General features: G+C 51.6%; 1 protein-coding gene across 5 annotated transcripts in view; it reads left to right on the top strand.

The window, feature by feature from the left end:
* Positions 1–16,425, top strand: part of pbx4 (pre-B-cell leukemia transcription factor 4) — a 33,561-nt gene extending 17,136 nt beyond the window's left edge. For 2 of the 5 annotated variants that reach the window (XM_088603360.1, XM_088603363.1), the window contains 6 exons: positions 5,027–5,271; positions 5,538–5,728; positions 5,852–5,987; positions 6,534–6,690; positions 11,142–11,228; positions 12,425–16,425. In XM_088603360.1, the coding sequence (XP_088459486.1) occupies positions 5,027–5,271; positions 5,538–5,728; positions 5,852–5,987; positions 6,534–6,690; positions 11,142–11,185 (773 nt within the window). In that variant the 3' untranslated portion in view covers positions 11,186–11,228; positions 12,425–16,425. Of the gene's footprint in view, positions 1–5,026; positions 5,272–5,537; positions 5,729–5,851; positions 5,988–6,533; positions 6,691–9,509; positions 9,578–11,123; positions 11,229–12,424 lie in introns of all 5 variants that reach the window. The other 3 variants (XR_015925997.1, XM_088603364.1, XM_088603361.1) reach the window with 3 other exon arrangements.
* The last annotated feature ends 1,730 nt before the right edge of the window (positions 16,426–18,155 follow it).

Genomic DNA, 18,155 nt, shown 5'->3' on the forward strand with positions numbered 1-18,155 from the left:
CAATCTGTCCAGTTGTCCTAGTGAGCCACTATAGTGCCCTGAGACACTGCAGTCCTGTACAGTAAGACACACAATCTGTCCAGTTCTTCATAGTGAGCCACTATAGTACCCTGAGACACTGCAGTCCTGTACAGTAAGACACACAATCTGTCCAGTTCTTCATAGGAGCCACTATAGTAGCCTGAGACACTGTAGTCCTGTACAGTAAGACACACAATCTGTCCAGTTCTTCATAGGAGCCACTATAGTAGCCTGAGACACTGTAGTCCTGTACAGTAAGACACACAATCTGTCCAGTTCATCATAGTGAGCCACTATAGTAGCCTGAGACACTGCAGTCCTGTACAGTAAGACACACAATCTGTCCAGTTCTTCATAGTGAGCCACTATAGTACCCTGAGACACTGCAGTCCTGTACAGTAAGACACACAATCTGTCCAGTTCTTCATAGGAGCCACTACAGTACCCTGAGACACTGCAGTCCTGTACAGTAAGACACAAAATCTGTCCAGTTCATCATAGGGAGCCACTATAGTAGCCTGAGACACTGTAGTCCTGTACAGTAAGACACACAATCTGTCCAGTTCTTCATAGGAGCCACTATAGTAGCCTGAGACACTGCAGTCCTGTGCAGTAAGACACACAGCCGTGTGTGCAGCCCTTCACAGTGAGCCAGTGCAGTACTCTGACATTGCGGTCCTGTACAGTAAGGCATAGAACAGTCTGTGCAGTTCATCACAGGGTACTATAGTGGCTCACCATCATGAACTGTGATGAACTGCACAGCCGGCTTATAGCCCCTTAAACACCACTGTGTTCGTGTCTCTTACTGTACAGGACTGCAGAGTCTCGGTACTATAGTGGCTCACCGTGAACTATATCGAGACTTACTGGGGTTCCCTGGTCTTGGGGACCCTACAACTGCTGAGTAATAGAATGTACCCCTTAATTAGCTTAATACAGTAAATGTTTTTGTTGGGTTTGCCTTTTAACAATTGCATTTCAGAAGAGTCTCTAAACATTTGAATGAAAAGCAATGTTCCATTTGAGCAACTTGAAAGATTCGGTTAAGAGCTAGAGTGAGGGAGGTCGCCATGGCACCGGCAGGGACCTGTAGTAAATCGTATTGAGACACAAATTGTCCTGTACTGTACAGCAGGTACTGTCCCGCCCTGCTGCTAGCTGTCCTCCACTGTCCTCAAGTACAGTGGTTTCCCATGGAAACCTGGGGCAGCTGCTGTCCCTAGTTAACCCAGTGGATCGGCGGCATTGCTTTGTAAAAGTCAACTTGACCCAAATCATTTAATTAAAAAAAAGGCGCATTGAGGCCAGGAGACGCCAAAGATGAATTAGTTATGCCTCTTTAAATAGAACTTCCAGGGCGACAGTCTGATGGTGCTGGAGTGCTGTAAGCAGATCCTGAACGCCCAGCTCGCTCCTCTCCTTACAGCCCGCCTCTCGTGGAGCTGTCCCGGCGTGTGCATTGGCGTCGCCGTGGTGATTGGACAGCGGGTCAGTGATGCAGCGAGCGGACTGTGACACTGGGGAGGGCGAACGAAGCCGCAGGCTGGGTGAGGGATGGAAAGATACTGGAGGAGGTCGGGAAGATGAGCTGTTGAGGAGAAGGGGGGGGTGAGACTGAGGGAGAGGATGGCGATGAAGGTGGAGCGTGTGGGTGGAGGGTGACAGGAAGTGATGGCGGGGTCTGCCCTCTCCCCTGCTCTGCCACTCCACTGGCTGTGTGCTTATGTGTGAGTAATTAACAGTCATCAGTGTTTAATTACAGTGATTAAACGAGTCACAGGAAATTAAGCTGCAGCTGGGGGCGGGGCGTGTGGGAGGCGAGCCGTGTGTTGGGGGGGGTGACGGGGGTGAGAACTGTGAGGCGTCCCGTAGCGATGCCATGAGAGCACCAGCACCAGCTGCAGAAGCCCACAGTAACACTGCGAGAGGGAGGAGCTGCAGGGCCAGTGGAATAAGTGGTGTTCGAATTCAATTCAAGATCAGCTCCTCCGACTCCATGGGCTATAATAGTCCGCCAGGAGTGGGGTTCGAACCCACGCGGACTCTTGTCTACTGGTTCTTAAGTCCAATGCCTTAATCACTCAACTGTCCCGATGCTGCTCTCTCAATTCAGTTCAATTCAAGGTGCTTTATTAGCATGACCGATGGGTAATAATAATAATTGCTTACACTTATATAGCGCTTTTCTGGACACTCCACTCAAAGCGCTTTACAGGTAATGGGGACTCCCCTCCACCACCACCAATGTGCAGCCCCACCTGGATGATGCGACGGCAGCCATAGTGCACCAGAACGCTCACCACACATCAGATATCAGTGGGGAGGAGAGCAGAGTAATGAAGCCAATTCATAGATGGGGATTATTAGGAAGGCATGATTGATAAAGGCCGATGGGAAATTTGGCCAGGACGCCGGGGTACAATCGGTGTTGCCAAGGCAAATAAAAATAATAAAATTAACATGGAACAAAACACAAAATAAAAGTCAAATTAAATCTACAGACATTTACAACAAAGACATGTCGTAAAATATTGACATACACTGTAAACATATGGAGCATTATTGGGAGACAGGCTCACTGTTCCTCAGGCTGTGACAGGAGATCACATACTGGGCTGCCAGTTCAACTGAGTTCCCTCCTCCCTTCCTCTCTCTCTCTCTCCTTCTCCAGTTTCCCCTCTTGCTCCCCCCTGACCCTTGACTTTTTCTTTTTAAGAGGAGACGGAGTGCCCCTCCCCCCCCCTACCCCGCGGCAGGAAGTGGCCAGTCTGGGCCTGCTGGAGTCCTGCCCATGGGTGGCTGTATATCAGGGTGCAGCGCCCTGTGTTAGTGTATGGATCTGCAGTGTCATGTTACTATGTGAAAGTACAGCCCAGTGCAGGATCTTTGTAACTGCAGTGTGCTGTGCTACACTGAGTTTGCAGTAGTGCCATGTTTGTATGCTAAACTTGCTTATGGCACATTGCGGTCTAGTCAGCTGCAGTAGGATTGTTAACCTTATGTACCCGCATGGTTTGACACTTTAGGCTCCCACATTGGTGTCTTTTGCTCTACAGTGCTGGATGTTATGGAACTATAGAACAGTACTTTGTATGCTGAACCATGGCCAGCAGTCCAGCAGTTCATATTCAGTACAGACCGACAAGCCTTAGTGACAGGACAGTTTACACAAAGGGTTATAATTATAATATCTGTTACAGTTATGTAGCGCTTTTCTGGACACTCCACTCAAAGCACTTTACAGGTGACGGGGACTCCCTTCCACCGCCACCAGTGTGCAGCATCCACTTTATGGGAGCTGTGGGAGTGTGGAACAAGCTGCCCAGATGTGCTTTCAAATGGATACCGTGGCTTCCTTCCAGAAAAGACTGAGATGCTCAGAGCATTCTTGGGTGTTTAGGGCAGGTGAAGAGGAAGTCCCTCTTTCTCCGGCTGCTCTCTTGGGCTCTCTGTGGACCCTGGCTGGGTTCTGCTAGTGTTGGTCAGGATGACTCTGATAACGGGGTCCAATCTCCTTCAAGTTGAGAGCTTTAATTTTGCTTCTTGTTTTCTTGGCTTAGTGTGGACTCCTGCATTATTGCTGGTGGGGTTTCTGTCCTGGGTGGCTCAGTTCTGGGGGGTGGTGGGTGACCCCCCAGGGCTTTGTGGACCCTCGGAGTTTGTTTTTGTGGGGAGTGGGGCGAGGAGAGCCTGTGTGGGGGGTTTTCCAGAGCTCTGAGCCTTCGGGATTTCCATCCATCCCCGAATCCCTGAGCCTTATTGGCTGTATGGCACGAGGGGCTGTATCACGCTGTCAGGCCTGCGCCCCGGTTTTCCTTGGGAGGGCTTTTTTTTATCAGATCAACTATAGCAATCCTTGTCCCCACTGGGCTCCCTGTCGGGCTGGTGTAGTAGCTGCAGTGGGACTCCGGGGGGCGCTGTCTGGAAGAAAGGTTACGGGGTGGCGTTGCCAGTCCAGGAGCGCATTCTTTTCCCCAGTCTGAGGGAGGAGCAGGGACTGGCGGCTGCTGCAGACTGATTTGGGGGGGCCAGTGTGGGGAGGGGGGGGGGGGATCTGAGAGTTGGGGAACAGATTGAGCGAGAAGGGATCGGGGCGGCACACGCGCCCAGAGAGAGGAAGAGAAGTATTGGATTGGGGAGAGGGGGTAGAGGAGAGGTCAAAAGTTCACGTGGCGGAGCTGCTGCATTCCAGAGCAGTGAGAGCGGGGGAGGTGGGGGAGGGCGAGGAGCCGCAGCACAGCCCCCCTCTCAGGAATGTACGGGGGGGGGCAGAACAGAGGGAGGCGCTCCTGCCCCCCTCTCCCCCCTGCCACTGGGTCGCTCTCGGAGCAGGTGTGGCACCCGGCAGCGAAGAGAGGGGAAACTGAAGGGGTGTATGTTTTAAACGGAAGCTGCAGGTCTGTCCTCCTGCTCGATCTCATGCGAGAAGCAATGCGGGCAGAACGCAAGCCCTCCGCCGAGAAGCGCCCGGCGCGCGTCGTCCGATGGGACACCTGCCTGCCCGCGAGCGGTTTTCTTCCCCGCTTTTCAGGGATCTGCCGCCCTCGCAGGTCCGCGGGCCCCCGGCCGCTGCTGATCTCCAGTTCCGCCGTGCGCTTCGTGGCGAAGTTGCGCTCCTTCAGTTTAACCTGTGGAAGACTAGCCCCCGTGTTAAAGCAGTTCAACTGCACAGTGCACGGAGCCGACGTGCTGCCGGGTCAAATCGGAGCGCAGGAATGATTTCCCTGTGTGCTGCTTGGGCACAGCACCGACGGGCAGGTTTACATAGCTGTGCAATTAACCGTTTCGTCCAACACAAACACGACCCCGTTATTAACCGCGATGTCGGTTGTGCAAAAGCAGTGGAAGAGCGCCATCTGCTGGTGCGTTGTGAAACTGCAGGGTTTTTTTCCAGGGAAAGTGTGATGAATGACTTTTTTACAGTTTTTAAAGTTTTTCTCTGTCCGTAGTCAAGGTGCTGTAGTTAGCGGGCAGCGGTTTGACCCCTCCCTCTTTCTCTCAGTCCTCAGTATCCGTGGGGTACAGGAGGAGGACCCCCCAGACCCCCAGATCATGCGGCTGGACAACATGCTCTTGGCAGAGGGCGTGTCGGGGCCGGAGAAGGGCGGCGGATCGGCGGCTGCGGCGGCGGCGGCGGCGGCAGCGGGGGGGTCGCCGAACGACGGCAGCATCGAGCACTCGGACTACCGCGCCAAGCTGGCGCAGATCCGCCAGATTTACCACTCCGAGCTGGAGAAGTATGAGCAGGTGAGAGGGGTAGGGGGGGGACACCCACTGATTCTGATTTCAGCCTGGGGTGCACGTCCAGTGTGTTGACTTTACTCTCAGTGGTGCTGCACTGGGAGGTCAGTGGTTTCTGGGGGGATCCCCTTGCCAGTCTGGCATTGGTGTTCAAGCATCTTCCTGACGTTATACTTCATGCATTGTAACACGCCATCCCTTGGCGCTCTTTCTCTCTCTCTCTTTTCTCCGGACGGCTTGTCCGCGTGGCGCTGGGCGTGCTCCCCGGCCAGGCGTGCAGCGAGTTCACAAACCACGTGATGAACCTGCTGCGGGAGCAGTCGCGCACGCGGCCCATCTCGCCCAAGGAGATCGAGCGCATGGTGGCCATCATCCACCGCAAGTTCAGCTCCATCCAGATGCAGCTGAAGCAGAGCACCTGTGAGGCCGTGATGATCCTGCGCTCCCGCTTCCTGGACGCCAGGTCAGTCCGTGTCTGTCTTTCCCACCTGGTGTTTGTTCCCTCTCCGTCGTTACTGCTTCCCGCGGCAGGTTAGCGCCCCCTCACCGGCCTGTCTGGGGGCTCTGGCCCGTGTTTGTGTCGCAGGCGCAAGAGGCGCAACTTCAACAAGCAGGCCACTGAGGTGCTGAATGAGTACTTCTACTCCCACCTGTCCAACCCCTACCCCAGCGAGGAGGCCAAGGAGGAGCTGGCCAAGAAGTGTGGCATCACTGTCTCTCAGGTGAGATCGGGGCCTGGGGGAGGGGCTCAGCGTGGAGGGGGAGGAGCAGGGGGGCTTGGGCAAGAGGAGGATCAGGTGGAGGGGCTCAGCATGGAGGAGGAGGAGCAGGGGGAGGAAGAGGAGGAGCAGGGGGGGCTCGGGCAAGAGGAGGAGGATCAGGTGGAGAGGCTCAGCATGGAGGAGGAGGAGCAGGGGGAGGAAGAGGAGGAGCAGGGGGGCTTGGGCAAGAGGAGGAGGATCAGGTGGAGGGGCTCAGCATGGAGGAGGAGGAGCAGGGGGGCTTGGGCAAGAGGAGGAGGATCAGGTGGAGGGGGTGGGGTTCAGGGAGGGAGGAGGAGGAGCAGGGGGAGGAAGAGGAGGAGCAGGGGGGCTCGGGCAAGAGGAGGAGGATCAGGTGGAGGGGGTGGGGTTCAGGGAAAGAGGAGGAGGAGCAGGGGGAAGGGTACCTTACGAAGCAGAACAAACACTAGAGCAAATAAAAGTTACACCTCTCTGTGAGTCACCTGTCCTACACTTGGTCACTGTTCCCATCCCTCTCTGTCCCAGGTGTCTAACTGGTTCGGCAACAAGAGAATTCGTTACAAGAAGAACATTGGTAAGTTCCAGGAGGAAGCTAACCTGTACGCCGTTAAAACCGCAGTGGATGCGGCCAGTGTTTCTGCGCAGGCTAGCCAGGCCAGCTCTCCGGCGACACCGAACTCAGGTACCGTCTCCAGCCCTGAATCGGCACCCCTCCCAATCACCGCACCCCTCACCGCACCCTGCCTCACAGAATATTGGCCTGAAAGGGCCTAGGGCACAGCCGAAACCAATAGACAGACGGACAGATGGACAGACGGACACACTGGCCGCACAGACCTGCTTTCTGCGGAGATCAACAGTACTCTGCTGCGCCCTCTGCTGGCTACAGACAGCCCTGTGTTACAATCTCAGCTGTCTGTGATGCTGCTACACTCTTAACCCAGGCCAAATTTAAAATTCAGACTGGGGAAAAAGTAAAACCTGGACCGTCTGTAGTTGTCAGGAGCTGGAGCAGAGGAACCCAGGTCCATTCCAGGCTTTCCTAGTCCTGACCCTCTTGACACCCACCCTCCAGTGTATCTAGTTTTGTCTCAATGAATTAATTGGCCAAATGGCTTAAGTTGTCCATGTGATGTTTTCACCTAATTTCAATTTCATTTCAAATGACACATCTCAAATTGGAATTTAAGGAAATTGGATTTTAAATTTAGAAGAAGAAAAAAGTAATTTCCTTGCTCGGTCAGAAACTCATTAAGAAATTGACTGGAGACTGGGTTCAGAGTGGACTCCCTGGGCAGGGTCGGACAGGTCTGGTGATGGCACACGCATCTCTTCTTAAAAAAAAACGCACACACCACCCCCCCCCATGACCCTAAGAGGAGGCCATCCGCTGTTCCCTGTAGAGAGAGTAGTTCTGTAGTTCTGCTGTGGCGTTTTACTTCACACTCGTTCAAAGATGAAAATCGAGGTGTAAGAACCGGGCCTTTGTGTGGAGGTGGCCCTGAAAGGCAGACAAGGCAGAAAGTGAGTGTCTTTACTCATGGGCCAGCTGGAGAGCTGTGCGCCCCGTTCACAAACAGCCAGTGCTCCTGTTGGGGGTTTTAACGAGCTTGCGCTTTCCCAGCCTGCTGGACTGTCCGTCTGTCTGTGCGTCTGTCTGCTTACTCACCAGCACCCCCCCCTCCCCTCCAATAACCAGCTCGTCTCCTGTGTGTGACTAACTTCAGGCACTCAGACACATGGCACCATGGGGGCAGCAGTCCTGGGGTGATGCCAAGCTCCTGGGCATGCCTGTGTATGTGCCTGTACGTCACTGTTGCCCATTTGTCTTCTGTCTTTTGATTCATTTAATTTTGTTTTACTTTGGTTTAATCATCGCGTGCCAGGAAACACACACCTCCCATTGCCCTGAGGATATTCTGACCTGGGGTTCCCAATCCTGGTGTTGGGGGACCCCACACCTGCTGGGTTTGGATCACCTCAGCATTCAAATAATTGAACCCCTAACAGACCTAATGAGCTCAAATTGTAATCCAGAACTAATTCAAATTTTTCAGTCTCTGAATATATTAGAGGTAGTCTCGTAACTATGAACTTTCTTAAGGTACTTGCAAAGGTTCTAACCAAACAGCCTTTTGGTTCATTTAAAGGGGAACTGCAAAGCTATTTCAACATTTTGTGTTTATAATGAATTGGCAATGATGAGTGCTTTTCAACCCACAATGAAACTACCAGGTATGTGGTCACGTGTACAGCCCTTTAATTGCCATCACAAAAGTGACTAAGTTTCAGTGTATGTGCTATATTGTCACCATTGTCTGTGATTCAGAGGCAACAAGTGTCCCCATTACATTGTAAACGTGCTTTAGACCAAACAAATTCTCCTACTGCATTGATAGTAAATATTTCCATGGACCCGACGTATACAAAGCAACGTGTTTTTGACATACTTAATGGTTAAGTATGGCAAAAAAAAAAGAGCAGCCTGCCAACCAGCTAAAATAAACTCACAGTGAATGTTGTTAGGAGACCATGTCACTGTAAGCCAATGAGAAACTAGTGAGCGGGAAGGGCTGATGTCACATTACCGTTTGAGGAAACTCTCGTTCTCGCCCGTGGCAATAGCAGCGGGTTGTGACGACATGGCAGCCATACACGGTACCTTTCACGCTTCTTTACTTAACCCAAAATTTGAAAAAAATTTGTGATACCATCAGTTTTATTTTGTTACCAAGGTTTTATAATCTGAGAATAGAAGTCTGAGAATTTGGGACTGCAGTTCCCCTTTAAAAGGTCTTTAAGAGCTCAGCTGCAGTGAAAACCCAGTGGTGTGGAGGGGTTCCCAGGACTGGGGTCCCCTCCTCTAGCTCTTGAGCTTGTTCATGCACAAACCGGCCAGTTACCAAGGTGTTCTACAGCTACCAGCGTCGGAGTAGGAATCAGGAATACAAAGTTGACATCTGCATTGAAAGCAGGCAAGCGCAAGGGTTGATTTTCGGCTGGCGTAGGGGTGGAGTTTAGGCTGATCAAAGGTTTAATCTAGGCTGCCATAGGGGTGGAATTTAGTCTGGCGCAGGGGCAGAGTTTTAGGTGGAACATGGACACAGTGGGGAAGGGTGGGCAGCACAAGTGCAAAACTGCACCCAGGCCTTGTGAGTGATAAACTGTAGCCCTCAGCGTCTGCGCTAGGGGTGGGAGAGTGTGTCCATTGCTCTACCTGCTAGCCTGCAGCCACGGAGCACATGTTCCGGGTGATCGCTGAGCTATGGGCCGCTCTGGGGCTGACTCGGCACTGGCGCCAGACCTCAAGTGTGAGTCGCAAGGCTGGGCTATTAAGAGAATTTGTTTGAAAGCCCTGGGCACAGAAAGTAGTGTGAAGTGCTTGAGCATTGTAGTGTGTTCCTGAATATTGAGGTTGTGCTTTTCAGCTTTCTGCGAGTGTAGAGCACAGAATAGGCACAACATGACCCCCATGACCTGTGACCTGCGTGGTGCCTGCAGGGTCTTCACAGCCACATGACCTGTTCCATGGTGGGGAGACGTACCTGGCCTTGCGCTCACTCAGTGGGGTGCCTTCTCAGGCCTGCTGGGTGCCCTGCTACCCCCAGTATCCTAACATTGCACTTCTCTTGCCCTGTGATATAATAATGTGCAACATAGTTCCACTGGACTCCTGTCAGCTACCCCAAAACATCACCTCCCTAGCATAATATCACTTATACTACATGTTGCACCACCACCCTACCCCTGATACAGCAGGAGTCACCCCTCTATGCTGTCTGTCTCACCCAGAGCAAGCAAGCTTCTAGTTCTGTTCCCAGGAGGGCCGCAGCATCTTCTGGCTGCCTGTTACAAATGGCTTGCAATTACTTAATTATACTAATTATCTAATTAACTGGGTTCTCATGTAACACTTCCTCCTGATGGCTCAGAAACCAGGGGATTGATTTTCAGGAAATTGTGCCCTGACCCCAGTGCAGTGGATCTAAGGTTCCGAATTATAGCTATTAATCAGATCAGTTAAAGAGCAGTAGACCACAAGTGCATCCAGAACAAGCCGTGAGGAGGAGCTGGAGTCCCTGTCTGTGTAGAAGTATAGAACAAAGTCGTGCCCCTTCCCCCAGCACCAGCTGGTTCTGTAAGATTTCAGAAATGGCTCCTTGAGTTGATCGTGTTTGAAAAGAGATTTTTACATTTGTAAAACCCCAAAATCTGCCCACACATTAAAAACACAGCTTTGTTCACATGACCCCTTTTTGTTCACTTCAAAAAGTAAGTGTACAGGAATCTCAAAGAGAATTGCTGTTAGTCAGGCTCCTAGTCCACAGCACTCTGATCCACCCCAGGTTTTGCAGCGTTACCAGTCAGCCTCAGCTGCTGGGCTTGTACATGAATTGCTCCCGTGAGACAAACAGATCTACCACTTGACTCAAGTTTTTTGTGCGAGATCTCTGCCACCTGGTGTCACTTTTAGCAAGAGCACTGCAGGTGGTAAGAAATGTGGAGAGTTCTAGGTTACTGTACAGTAGGAATCAGATTGTCAATCCTCTCCAAAATGATCGTTTTACTTTTTTTCATATTTTCTCTTGCAAGCGCAGTCACAACAGTTTTGGGTGTTTGTAAATCCAGTGTGTTTGAGGTGTTTAGGGGTCTGAGTGACTCTTGATTCCTGTAATGGTCCCCTGGGATTGGTGTGCAGTTTGTTTGCGTAGCAATTTTGTGTGATTTTCTTAAGAACCACCCCACTGTGTGCCTGGAAATTAGAAAGAATCTGAAGCAGGAGAGCATCTGCAGCTGGTGTAGCTTGTGGAAGAAACTCTTATGTAGCAACCGAGGAGATAAATCGACTTAAGTGTGTGCAGTCCTGGACAATTTATGTGACATTAAATAAACTTTAGTTTAGATTTTGTAGGGTTGGTTAGCGTGGAGCACCTCTTGTCTGAGCCGGTTTGTCTGCCTTCCCCCCTGTGAAGAGCCTGGAGCCTGCCCTGTGTGTCTGTGGGTGCGTCTGCCACTGTCCTTGTCCCAGCTAGTGCTTCTCTTTCATCGTCTGTCCAATGCAAGATTGCAGGGCTGGTTTGCTGAAGTTCTCCCATTGTGCCCAGTGAGTGACAGCACCTCCTTTCTCCTCAGGTGGATACCCTGCGCCATGCTACACACCTGACGGGCGGTTATGAGGAGCTGACAGGGAGCGCCTTGTACCCTCCACGACGCATCAATGTGAGTAGTTGGGGGTGTACTCACAGACACCCCTGTCACAGAGTGAAGGCTGAGAGGCGGGGATGATATTCAGCTTGTAAAGAGCTATACACACACCTCCACTGTGCATTTATATTATTCCCTCTCTCAGTGCAGTGTTAATGTACTGGAGTGTCCAGTCAGTGTGTCTGTATGAACCCCTCTCTCTCAGTACAGTGTTAATGTACTGTAGTGTTCAGTCAGTCAGTGTGTCTGTATGAACCCCTCTCTCTCAGTGCAGTGTTAATGTACTGTAGTGTCCAGTCAGTCAGTCTGTCTGTATGAACCCCTCTCTCTCAGTGCAGTGTTAATGTACTGGAGTGTCCAGTCAGTCAGTGTGTCTGTATGAACCCCTCTCTCTCAGTGCAGTGTTAATGTACTGTAGTGTCCAGTCAGTCAGTCAGTCTGTATGAACCCCTCTCTCTCAGTGCAGTGTTAATGTACTGTAGTGTCCAGTCAGTGTGTCTGTATGAACCCCTCTCTCTCAGTGCAGTGTTAATGTACTGTAGTGTCCAGTCAGTCAGTGTGTCTGTATGAACCCCTCTCTCTCAGTGCAGTGTTAATGTACTGTAGTGTCCAGTCAGTGTGTCTGTATGAACCCCTCTCTCTCAGTGCAGTGTTAATGTACTGTAGTGTCCAGTCAGTCAGTGTGTCTGTATGAACCCCTCTCTCTCAGTGCAGTGTTAATGTACTGTAGTGTCCAGTCAGTCAGTGTGTCTGTATGAACCCCTCTCTCTCAGTGCAGTGTTAATGTACTGTAGTGTCCAGTCAGTCAGTGTGTCTGTATGAACCCCTCTCTCTCAGTGCAGTGTTAATGTACTGTAGTGTCCAGTCAGTGTGTCTGTATGAACCCCTCTCTCTCAGTGCAGTGTTAATGTACTGTAGTGTCCAGTCAGTCAGTGTGTCTGTATGAACCCCTCTCTCTCAGTGCAGTGTTAATGTACTGTAGTGTCCAGTCAGTGTGTCTGTATGAACCCCTCTCTCTCAGTGCAGTGTTAATGTACTGTAGTGTCCAGTCAGTGTGTCTGTATGAACCCCTCTCTCTCAGTGCAGTGTTAATGTACTGTAGTGTCCAGTCAGTCAGTGTGTCTGTATGAACCCCTCTCTCTCAGTGCAGTGTTAATGTACTGTAGTGTCCAGTCAGTGTGTCTGTATTAACCCCTCTCTCTCTCCTCCAGTCTAACGGCAGTTGGCAGGACAGCACTAACCCTTCCTCCGTCACTTCGCCCACTGCTGAGCCGGCGAGTGTCCACTCTGATACCTCCAACTGAGCACCAAATCACAGATCTGAGCACGGACAACTGCATCTCCTCTCCACTCCTCGTCATCCCTGCTGCTCCAGACCCCCCACCCTCCCCACAATACCTGAAACCTCAACCCCACCAGACCCGCGCCACGTCCCACTGCAAGGTCAGCGACAGTGCGTTCAGCTCCTGGGCCGGCGAGTCTCAGGACGGACACGAGTGGACAAGCCATCCACACCTGTGCTCCAGGTCGGATCCATCTCCAGTCGGTGGGGGGTGGGGGGGGGCACAAAGGTAACCCCTGACCCCCCTTGATCCCGCAGGCCGTCTGTCTCTGCACACACATCGCCACTGTGTCTCAACCAGACTGGACAACAGAGACAAAACACAAAACTGAAACTGACAGCACTGGACACAATGGAGCAGACACCGACACCACAGTACGGTGGTAGAGCTGTGTGCGCCACGCAGGCCCTGACACTTGATTGTCAGGGGGTAGAGTGAAGAAGCGAGGGGGAAGGTGGGGAGACACCCCGTCTTCCTTGGATGAGGTCGCACACTTTTTAAAAGTGCATGGACTTCCCTGTGCTGTCCTGGGGGCGCAGGCCCAGCCGAGGTGTTGGGGAAGCTGCCGGCGCCCCCAGTGTCTGTATGCTACAGGGGTTACTGTAGGCGTGCGTGCGCGCGCACGGTATCGGGGTTACTTCCTTAGTAATTAAGGATCAAGGCTCCTGACCAAATTAAATAGTCCTCATATTTCCAAACCATTATTCCTTCCAACACATCTGCTTGTGCCAAAAGTCCTGTCCCAGTACTGTTCCTGAGAATGCCCACACTGCGGCAGATGGGGAAGTTAACCGGATTGTGTATGGAGCAGAGGCATGTGCGCGGAGGGCCTACGGAGAAGCCTACCAGTTTGTGTCAGAATGGACTGTGGTGGGCAGGTCTTGGGCACGCTCCCAGTCTGTACCGATCTCCTGTTCTTCCTGACGTCTGTGGGTGCCAGGCTTTCCCTTGGGTGGGAGCTGCGACCAGAGCCCCGCTAACATCGGATCGCAGCGTGGGGCTTTGGAGACGCTGCAAAAAGCATGTCTGGCATTCGTCGGCATCCGTGAACGTGACAGCCTGACCACGGTTTCTATCCAGACGTGAGGCACACAGGGGATCACAGGAGACCGGGGACCCGTGCCGTACTGCTGGGGATCTCTTCTCCTTTGGTGGCTGGTCAGACAGATGTGTCTTTTCTAACACCCCGCAGGGTGTGTGGGGTCTGAGCTGTCTGGGTGTTGAGGTGCAGGGCAGAGATTCTCGGGGCTCTGGGCGGAGCCTGTGGTTGCGTTCAAACCACAAATGGGATCCCTGAGTTTCCTTGGGATCTTAACTCTCCTGGGTTTTGTTCCCAACCAATTCCTAATTTGTTAGAATGAACGAATTTAACCTATTGGTGGGGAGGGGGGGGGGATAAACATCTGTTAATGTTTTTTTCGAGTTATTCAAGTTTTGAGTACCGGGAGCGCAGATTGATTTGAAAGAAGTTATTGCGTGCTGCTTGGGAATGGAGGCCAGAAGAGGCGGTTCTGCGATCAGCACTGGACCTTCTGGGCCGGGTTTGGTTAGCTGCTCTGGGCCAAAGAGCTCCGCCCCCGGTCTCCCGTCTCGGAGACCCTGCTTGGTCCGAGGCCAGGGTGATGGAGACCCCGGGGGTCTGGAGCTACTCTGTGCAGGTCGAGTCGGTCCAGGATTCCTGCTCCCATCAGCCGTTAGTCTTTCCCTCACCTTGTCCCATTTATTTTCACATGTTTAGTTGAGAAGTTGTAGCCGATTTTTCATTTTTAATGCTGTTTCACAAAGAAAAGCACTGGGCACCAAAAATATGAGCTAGATGAAATTTGGGGAAGGGGGGGGAGGAGGGCATTAGGGTGAGTTAGGGGGGGTGGGTCTATAAACTTTAAATAAAAAAAACTGAGAAAATGTGACCGTCTTCCATGCATGTCGTCTTCTTTAGGTGTGTTTGTGTCGACTGTGTTGCAAACCGATGCTTTTCGTCTTTTCGCGTTGCAGAAAAATTATGTATTTCAAACCACAAGTGACAGTGACCAGATATCTCACTAAAGCCCAGCTCCTGCAGGCAGCCTCGCCTGGTGCCCACACCGGTCCACTCGACTGCTCCGGTGTTTCACAATGTCCCCCGCCGGCCTTTCCTTTCCTTTCCCTGCTTCATTTGGTCAAGAAACGGCACTGTCATATTGAGTGACGCAGCTCATTTCCCCAACTTGTCAGGGCCAAAAAATAGTGAACTGTTGAAGGTTAATCAGAATCGCCGAGTGGCTCTTCTGGAAGCTCTCCGAGGTTTGGTGTGTTTTCAGGCACGTTCTGCTCGAATTGCAGATTTTGCAATAACAGTCCTGTGCGAGGGACAGTACTGCAAGCTGCAGGAAAGGGACAGGCAGCTTCTGTTTTTTTGGCTTAGTTGCTTAATATCCCATCTTGTCAAAAAGGACAATTCCAGAACTGACCCTTGCTCAGCTCACACTGTGATCTGTCTGTGTGACTCCGAATGTGCAGCAGTGAAATCCGCTCCAGGTTTAACAAGTTGCGGGCTCCCAACTCCCACCAGGTATTTCACCTTGTTGCGCAAAGGTACTATTCAATTTGCGATGATGTGTGTGTGTGGTTAATATCAAGTAGAAGAACCACGTTTAGTGTTATAATCTACTCCAGAGCCCCATACCTTTGAATGCCTGAAGTGGATCAGACTGCTGTGCGGTGCAAGACTGTATCCTTGAACATATCAGATGTGTTTCGCTTTCATGTGATCTCTCTGATGTCTGTCAACCTAGCCTCAGCTTTTTTAAGAACATATAAAAGGCCATATGACTGTAATAGTATTGTTTCAGAACCAAATATAGTATTACCAACTTGGTAATGAGTAAGGAAATCAATGTGTATGAGTGAGGGGTACAGGAATGTAATTTGGGGTTATCAATGGATGTGCCCTGTTTTTAAGTCAACAGACGCCTTTTGAAAAATGTTTCTCTTTTTTTTGTTTAAAACACTAAAGACTTTCCGAAGCACCAGGAAGTTTGTGTTTTGTTTCTGCCAGTTCGTGGTTTCTCTAGAACTGCTGTTACTGCTTCTTTCGTTTTAACTTCTGTTAATACACCAAATTGTCTTCCCTGTCTTCTCCCGGCTGTGCATCGATGTCAGTGTACAGATTGTGGGTTTTTTTTTCTTTCATTTGACGATTTTTAATGTTTGGCATATAGCTGGGGAGACTGTAGACCAGATTAAATCAACAGGCCCTCTGTGCCCTATCGGCCATTCTGACTTAGCTGGGAAGATGCGCAGTCTGATTTAATGTGGGCTGATCTTTCAGTGATTGTTTTAGTGAGTTTTGCTGTTTTTTGTTTGGAGTGCTTTTTTAAAATGTTTTCTTTTTTTTTAACCACCTTCGTTTCCCCCCCCCCCTCCCCCCCCCCTGTTAGACTGTGCCTCCCAGCGGCCTGTCCGCACAGCGCTCGTCTCTGGGAATGTCGGTTGGGTGCTTCCGGGGATCGGAGCGGCGCCTTTCCGCCAGGGACCCCGGCCCTCTCGGGGAAGGGTAAAGGGGGGCGCTGGGGTGCGGTGACTGAGCCGGAACCCGCTTGAGCCTGAATCGAAAAGGTCCAGCTTTCCCTGCGCGCTCCCTGGAGAGCCGTTGGGATGAGAGATTCCCACCTCCGATCCCTCGGCACCGAACCCGTGAGGCCGCGCTGCACCGTGACCCGACCCGACCCCTCCTCCTCGCCCCCATCTTGTGTAGAGAAGTTAGCAGGCCGAGCCCTGGGGCTCCACTTATACCTCACGCGTGTAGGACACCTGTTCTGGGAGGAAAGAGGAGAACTGTAGTGTTGCTTATTAGAAAACTAAAAATAAAATCTAGTGTTTTTTTGGGAGTGTTTATTTGCTTTTTCTGAACTTTGCCAGGGCAGAGATCCGAGTTAAGAGCTAGATTTCCTGGTCTTCTTCCGAGCGGTGCAGCCAGGACTGGGGGGGTGGTGGAGCAGCCCCCGCTTGTCTCTACCTCCTGGAGCGGAGTTGCCCTCCTGCTCATGCCTGGTTTCTGCAGTAGCTCCACCCTGAGCGGGCAGGCGTGACCAGTATCCTCTCTGTTCTTGAGACTGTAACCATCGAGCCGTGAACGAGGGCGGTGTTGAAGAGGAAGGAAAGGCGACTGTGGGGTGATGCTGGCTGTTCCACAGATCAAGAGGAGCCAGCCTGCCTCCATTCTGGCTCCACACCCAGAGTGGTGCAGTGACACAGGAGCCAGAATGGCTGACAAAAGGGTCTCGATTTCCTGGCTGATGGGGGCAAGTTGCTCTCATGCAGATGGAGGCAGGTGGCAATAGCGTTAATGGTGCGAGGGGTGGCGGTGTGCAGTCAGGCCGTTCCTGTTTGGCCATGTGCCTATAGAATGTGGTCGTCTACTGTCCTGCATGGACACTGACCCCTAGAGGGTGCCACTGGGTGGGATGGTCCCAGAAGCATCGCTGATTCACAGAATCAAGCCCAGACATGGCCGTGTGGTTTAATAGTCTTGTTCACAGGCAGGCGGCGGGTTCAAGGCTGGCGGGATGTGCGAACCGATAACCTGACCAGTCTTGTTGGGGACCAGCCTCTGCGCCAGCCCGTGGGCAGAAAGCTTTGTTAGAAAAATGCTGCCCCTGTAATGAGCAGACTGAATAATCAGCTGTCAAACACCTTAAGGAACATCTGTCTGACTGAGGAATTGGATTAACTGTTCAGTCTGGAGCAAAGAGCTCAAGGCACTGCTCTTCTCCCCTGCTCCTGCCCCTGCTCCCAGGAAGTGAGTTCGTCAGGGCGACCGGACACCCCACGAGCTTCTTCCGTTCCCATGGGATATACAAATTTCCTCGGATCCGCAACAGTACCCTTTTTAGATTCCCAGATCCCCGAACATCCAAGTGCTGTTTCTCATGGGAATAATTGCCGGGGTGGGAGATGGGGGTGGTCTCCGGGACTGGAGGGCCCCTGCCTCTCTCTCTCTCTCCAGGCTTTCTGATCGACCTGAACGCCAGCTGCTGTTTGAGCGAGACCCGGAGCCCCTGTGGACGGGCCGCTGCCCCTCCAGGCGCGGGGGACTCCCCGTCCTGCCTCTCCACCGCGGCCAGGGACGGTCCCATCGCCGCCGGCTCAGCCCCAGACCCCGGCTCCAGCTCCCTGCGGCGGAGAGCGGCGCTTGTCGGGGGTCTTTTACAAGTCGAGCGCGGGTGTGTGTGAGGTCCTGTTCATCGGCAGCGGTGTAAATATCGGTGTTTTTATACTGGTTACCGAGCTCCTGATTATTTTTTTACTTTTTTATACAAGGGTGTGATGAGGTAGTGGCTCGCTACTATAATAAAGGTTACACAATGTTATAATATTAGCAGGATTCTTATATATACATACACATACATACCCTTCCAAATTGTAACTGCCTGTACCAAAAATACACTTATGTGTGTGTATGTATGCACAGTTTGACATTGTAATTTTAGAAATGATGTATATACTTACACCTGACGCAGGAAACTTAACTCTAGGTTTTGCTAATATACAGTATATATACATATATGTATTGTGTATATACAGAATTTAGTTTCAATGTTTCAAGTCTTGTTGGTGT

Source organism: Lepisosteus platostomus, chromosome 13 (assembly GCF_059453375.1).
Source record: "Lepisosteus platostomus isolate fLepPlt1 chromosome 13, fLepPlt1.hap1, whole genome shotgun sequence".
In the NCBI taxonomy this organism is placed as follows: Eukaryota; Metazoa; Chordata; class Actinopteri; order Semionotiformes; family Lepisosteidae; genus Lepisosteus; species Lepisosteus platostomus.